The 6226-nt window shown below is 35.0% G+C and overlaps 1 protein-coding gene across 1 annotated transcript in view; it reads right to left on the bottom strand.

Moving 5' to 3' along the window:
* LOC116098526 (olfactory receptor 2A12-like) overlaps positions 1-6226 on the bottom strand; it is an 82832-nt gene that overhangs the window by 40557 nt on the left and 36049 nt on the right. The window contains exon 2 of the mRNA XM_031381079.1: positions 2702-2730. Within this exon, the coding sequence (XP_031236939.1) occupies positions 2702-2730 (29 nt within the window). The remainder of the gene's footprint in view (positions 1-2701; positions 2731-6226) is intronic.

Here is a 6226-nt window from a genome sequence, read left to right as displayed (position 1 = left end):
CTAAGTTCAGTCTCTGGACCCACATGGTGGAAAGAGAGAATGAAATGTCCAAGTTGTCCTTTGACTTCCACATGTACTTTGGAAACATATCCAAACATGTGCACATGCATGTTTGGGGACACACACACACACACACATACACAACACACACACACACACACACACACACACACTACAATAAACAAATATATAAAAATAAATAAATGTTTACAAAGCTAAGTATGTATGTGTGTGCATATAAGCCTATAAAATCAACGTTATCACAACACAATGTGTTTTAATGTGCCTCATGTAAGAGGACTTCCACTTAAATATGCACACATACACTGTTTTAGGATATTCATATTTTCCAATTCCATTTCAGTATGAGCATCTTGACCACTTACTTGACTTGAAGAGAGACAGTCTTGACAAAATGGAGTAGTTATTTTCACTTTATTTCCTGGGCTTCCTGACTTTATGTACAATTCTGATGTTTTATTTTGAGTTCTGTGTAATTCTTCACTAATACTCAATACACAATTTAATCTTCATTTAAAGGGTACTATGAGCCTACAAAATGGACACATACATGTATCTTAACTAAGTATCATGCAGTGAAGTTCATATAGGTAGTTGTCCTATAACGTCATTAGAACATTTTCTAAGTTCCAGGGACACCTGCAAAAATGAGGTGTACATATACTCATGCATAAACACAAATGCATAAACAAAATATACATTTTCTGAATTGATTTGTTTTGGTTTTTACTGTTTTTGTTTTCTCTCATATAATATACCTGGACTGCAGCCTCCCCTCCATTCCTTCCAGTAAACCCCCTCACCTCTCCCATATTTACATAATGAAGTATTACTCAGGTCTTAGGGGAAAAAGATTTCATAAAATTTATAGACAAATGGGTGAAACAAACAAACAAACAAACAAACAGAAATCATCCCAAGCAAAGCAATCCAGACCCAGAGAGACAAACATCAATGCGAGGAGAAGCCCTTGGTCCTGTGAAGGCTCGATGGATGTCCCAGTGTAGCAGAATTCCAGGGTAGGGAGGTGGGAGTAGGTGGGTGGGTGGGGGAACACACTCATAGAAGCAGGGGAAGGGAGGTGGGATAGGAGGTTTCTGAGGGAAAATGGGAAAGGGGATAATATTTGAAATGTAAAGAAAATAATCCCATAAAATAAATGGAAGGAAGAAAGGACAAAAGAAAGAAAGAAAGAAACTTTCGGAAAAAAAAGAATATTAAAAAGAAGGAAGTTGGGAATAAAAATACCAAGATGTAAGAAAATATTTATTCTTGTTTAAATAACAATATGCAATATAATTTTATAAAAAATGTTCCTTTTTTTAAAGATCTATTTATTTATTTTCTGTATATAAGTACACTGTAGCTGTACAGATCATTGTGAGCCACCATGTGGTTGCTGGGATTTGAACTCAGGACCTTTGAAAGAGCAGTCAGTGTTCTTACCCATGAGCCATCTTACCAGCCCTCCAAAAGTTTCCTTTTATTAAGTGAAAAATTACTCTATTAATGTAACCCAACTTGTAATATATAGACTTGAGGTTGCAAATATTTCCTGTAAAAAATGTCTTTTTAGGTTAAAAGTGTTAAGCATGATCTTAAAATATTGAAATAAAGTTGTTTCTATGAGGGTGTATATGTATATATATATACAAGTTTATATGTATATGCATATGTATATGTATATGTTATATGTATATATAAGTTTCTCAGGATGTATATGGTAAAGCAAATGTTTTTTGCAAGTTAATTAGTGTTGTGGAAGATCCTGTTAAAGAATTTGGTGGCCAGATGGCACATGACTTCCTGTAATTTCAGCTACAGAAGACCCAATGCCTTCTGACACCCCTACACATAAGTAGAAATAATCCATTAAAAAAAATCCCACCTCAGAGGAAGCTCCACTCCCAGGTGCCCTTACACACTCTGGATCAGAGCTGAGGAGGACCCAACATATGTACCAACACGGGGAGTAACTGGGACCAGCAGGACCAGGCACATAGGAACTCTGCCAGCCCACTAGTTCAGGTTCCTGCCCATCTGTCTGGGCTTGTGTCATGAACAGACCTTGGGCACAAACTCTGCAACCAGTCCCTGAAGCAAACCCCCAAAGGAAGCTTCACTCCCTGGTGCTCTAACAACCCCAGGGTCACAGGATCCCAGAATCACAGGCTCACAGAAACAGCTAGACTCTGAGGAGTTCTGACACAACCATGATCACAGGAAGGACAGGCTCCAGTCAGATTTAGCAACAGCATGTAGCACTAGAGATAACCAGATGGCAGGAGGGAAGCATAAGAATATAAGCAACACAAACCAAGGTTACTTGGCTTCATCAGAACCCAATTCTCCCACCAGAGCAAAACCTGGGAACACCATCAAACTGGAAAAGCAAGATTCAGATATAAAGTCACTTCTCATGATGATGATACAGGACTTTAAGAAAGACACAAATAGCACCCTCAAAGAAATACAGGAAAACACAGGTAATCAGCTGGAAGCCCTTCAAGAGAAAACACAAAAATCCCTTAAAGAACTACAGGAAAACACAATCAAACAGATTAAGGAAGTGAGCAAAACAATCCAGAATCTAAAGATGGAAATAGAAACAATAAAGAAATCAGAAAGAGAGACAACCCTGGAGATAGAAAAACTAGGAAAGAAATCAGGAGTTGTAGATGCAAGCATCACCAACAGAATACAAGAGATAGAAGAGAGCATCTCAGGGGCAGAAGACACCATAGAAAACATTGACACAACACTCAAAGAAAATGCAAAAAGCAAAAAGCTCCTAACTCAGAACATCCAGGAAATCCAGGACACAATGAGAAGAATAAATGTAAGGATAATAGGTAGAGAAGAAAGTGAAGACTCCCAAGGTAATGGGCATAAATATCTTCAACAAAATTATAGAAGAAAATTTCCCTAAACTAAAGAAAGAGATGCCCATGAACATACAAGAAGCCTACAGAACTTCAAATAGACTGGACCAGTAAAGAAACTCCTCCCTTCACATAATAATCAAAACACCAAATGCACTAAACAAAAAAAGAATTTTAAAAGCAGTAAAGGAAAAAGATCAAGTAACAAATAAAGGCAGGCCTATCAGAATTACAATGGACTTCTCACCAGAGACTATGAAAGCTAGAAGATCCTAGGCAGATGTCATACAGACCCTACAAGAACACAAATGCCAGCCCAGGCTACTATACCCAGCAAAACTCTCAATTACCATAGATTGAGAAAACAAGATATTCCATGACAAAACAAATTTATACAATATCTTTCCACAAATCCAACCCTACAAAGGATATTAGATAGAAAACATCAACATAAGGAGTGAAACTACACCCTAGAAGAAGCAAGAAAGTAATCTTTCAACAAAACTACACAAACCTAATTCCACCTTTTACAACAAAAACAACGGAAAGTAACACTTACTTTTTCTTAATATCTTAATATGAAAATTAATATTACCAACATATCCTACTCGATTGAAATCCAAAAATATGAGGAATTAGAAATTTGTTGATTGTCATCCAATGATCTCTCTAACTTGGTAATTGGAGAAATATTTCCAATATTATACAATCCATACACACTTTCAGCTTGTTTGTTCTTGACAGGGTCTCACTGTGTACAACATAAAGGTCTTGCTTCTCCTATATCAGCCTCTCTATTAGTAGTATTGTGTATTTCATGTTTTTACACTATACTATGGTTTTCAGAACAGCTTACATATTTCAAAAGTATTTATATACCCAAAATAAACATAGACAATTAAATTGGGAAGGGACTTGTAAGAGAACAACTAAGAGTGAGACTGAATGCTTTGCTTGACATTTGTAACTCTTGTATCAAGTTTGAAGAAGAGGACTTTATAAGTTATACTTTCTCTGAGATGAATGCTTTTCCAAATTATCACAGGCAATGAATCAAATTCTTACCCTCATCTAATGTCTGTGCCACCCTCCAAGCAGAACCATTGTTCATTGAAACAGTTGATGAATGACTTTATGGCTAGACCATCTTAATACACACACCATTTCTTAAATGAATGTAACCTGTTCTCTGTGGGCTGAGAATAAAGTCACTCACTTAAGTCAAATAGTTTGACCATAGCAGGAAGTCTGTATCCAAAAATCTTGCCTACAATTCATTTCTTGGTGCAGCAGAACTGTCAACTCTCAGCTTAGCTACGATGGAGGTAAAATTCTTTGGTGATGTGAGGGTCATTGAAGTACAGCCTTATTACAATGAAACCCAGTGTCTAAAAATTGTTCTTATTTTGGGCTTGTACTACAGTAAGAGCCAAGATTTAAGCTCTACTAAATACAAAACAAACAAAGAAACAAACAAAAAGACTTTATATACTAATGTTCATTTAGGAAAATACTAGTAGTGATGTATTATTTTGAAATATACAGTTCGTATGTTTGGAGTTATTTAAAATTTATATTTAGAAAAACATATTTTCAGTATTGCTGTAGACAAGAATCTACATAAGACTGTTAAATTGATTGTTGTTTTATATTAAACAACTTTTATAATACTCATTTTTATTGTTACAATATTTTATAAATTTTAGAGAATATGACAAAAAAGATATTGTTGGTATTGAAGGGGTCTCTGGGTAGAGTTGGGGTACAAAAGAGAAACAAGAATGTGATACAATTCTATTTACTTAAAATATGTTTCTAAATGTTGACAAATTCATATAAATTGAAATCATGTAACTTTTCTCATCACAATGTAATGAACGTTAAAATAAAAAAGAATTTGGTGGCCATCTCCTTTGCCAAACTTCAAAAACACTGAGGTCAAAAGATTGTGACATATCAGAACATAAATGACAGTTTGCCCTATATTGTTATATTAAGGATAAGACCCAAACAAAATGTAATTTAATTGAAATCATTGTTTTATTGTTAATGTAAACTGCTTTCCATTTTCAGTACATTATCTAAGAAGATTTAGAAGCACAAATGTTAAGCTATACAGTCATGTATCGTTGAATGGCAGGTTTTGTCTAACAAGTTCACATTAGACCATTCTGTTATTGTGTGAGCATCACTGAGTGTATGATTTTCATCATAAACTAAGTTGAAAATTAATGGTTTAGTCATTCTAGAGAGCTTATTCTTAAAGAGTTTAGATTTGCCCAGACAGAATACAAATTGGGTTATGTAAGGGCTGGGAGAAAACATTACTTAAATATCTATTAGATGTGATGTTGCATTATATTTATCCACTTCACCACCCCCATAGAAACAAACTTAGTTCAATATTTTAAAATCATGCTTAATACTTTAAGGCGATTTTTATTTGAAATATTTGCAACCTCAAATCTATATATTACAAGTTGGGTTATATTAATAGAGTAATTTTTCACTTAATAAAAGGAAACTTTTGGGGGCTGGTGAGATGGCTCGTGGGTAAGAGCACTGACTGCTCTTTCAAAGGTCCTGAGTTCAAATCCCAGCCACCACATGGTGGCTCACAATGACCTGTACAGCTACAGTGTACTTATATACAGAAAATAAATAAATAAATCTTTAAAAAGGAACATTTTGTATAAAATTATATTGCATATTGTTATTTAAACAAGAATAAATATTTTCTTACATCTTGGTATTTTTATTCCCAACTTTCTTCTTTTTAATATTTTTTTTCCAAAAGTGTCTAATATTTTTTCCTTTCTTTCTTTCTTTCTTTCTTTCTTTCTTTCTCTTTTTCTTTCTTTCTTTCTTCCTTTCTTTCTTTCTTTCTTTCTTCCTTTCTTTTATTTTCTTGGATTATTTTCTTTATTTACATTTCAATGTTATCCCCTTTCCCATTTTCCCCCTGAAACCTCCTATCCTATACCCCCTGCTTCTATGAGGGTGTTCCCCCACCCATCTACCCACTCCCACCTTCCCACCCTGGAATTATGCTACACTGGGGCATCCATCAGGCCTTCACAAGACCAAGGGATTCTCTTCCCATTGATGTTTGTCTTTCTGGGTCTGGATCTCTTTGAGATGATTTCTGTTTGTTTCTTTGTTTGTTTCATCCATTTGTCTATAAATTTCATGAAATCTTTTCCCCCAATACCTGAATAATACTTCATTATATAAATATGGGAGAGGTGAGGGGGTTTACTGGAAGGAATGGAGGGGAGGCTGCAGTCCAGATGTATTGTATGAGAGAAAACAAAAACAGTAAA

This window comes from Mastomys coucha, unplaced genomic scaffold (genome assembly GCF_008632895.1).
Source record: "Mastomys coucha isolate ucsf_1 unplaced genomic scaffold, UCSF_Mcou_1 pScaffold20, whole genome shotgun sequence".
Taxonomy (NCBI): Eukaryota; Metazoa; Chordata; class Mammalia; order Rodentia; family Muridae; genus Mastomys; species Mastomys coucha.
The sequence above is the reverse complement of the archived record's forward strand: the minus strand, read 5'-3'. Positions and strand labels throughout refer to the sequence as shown.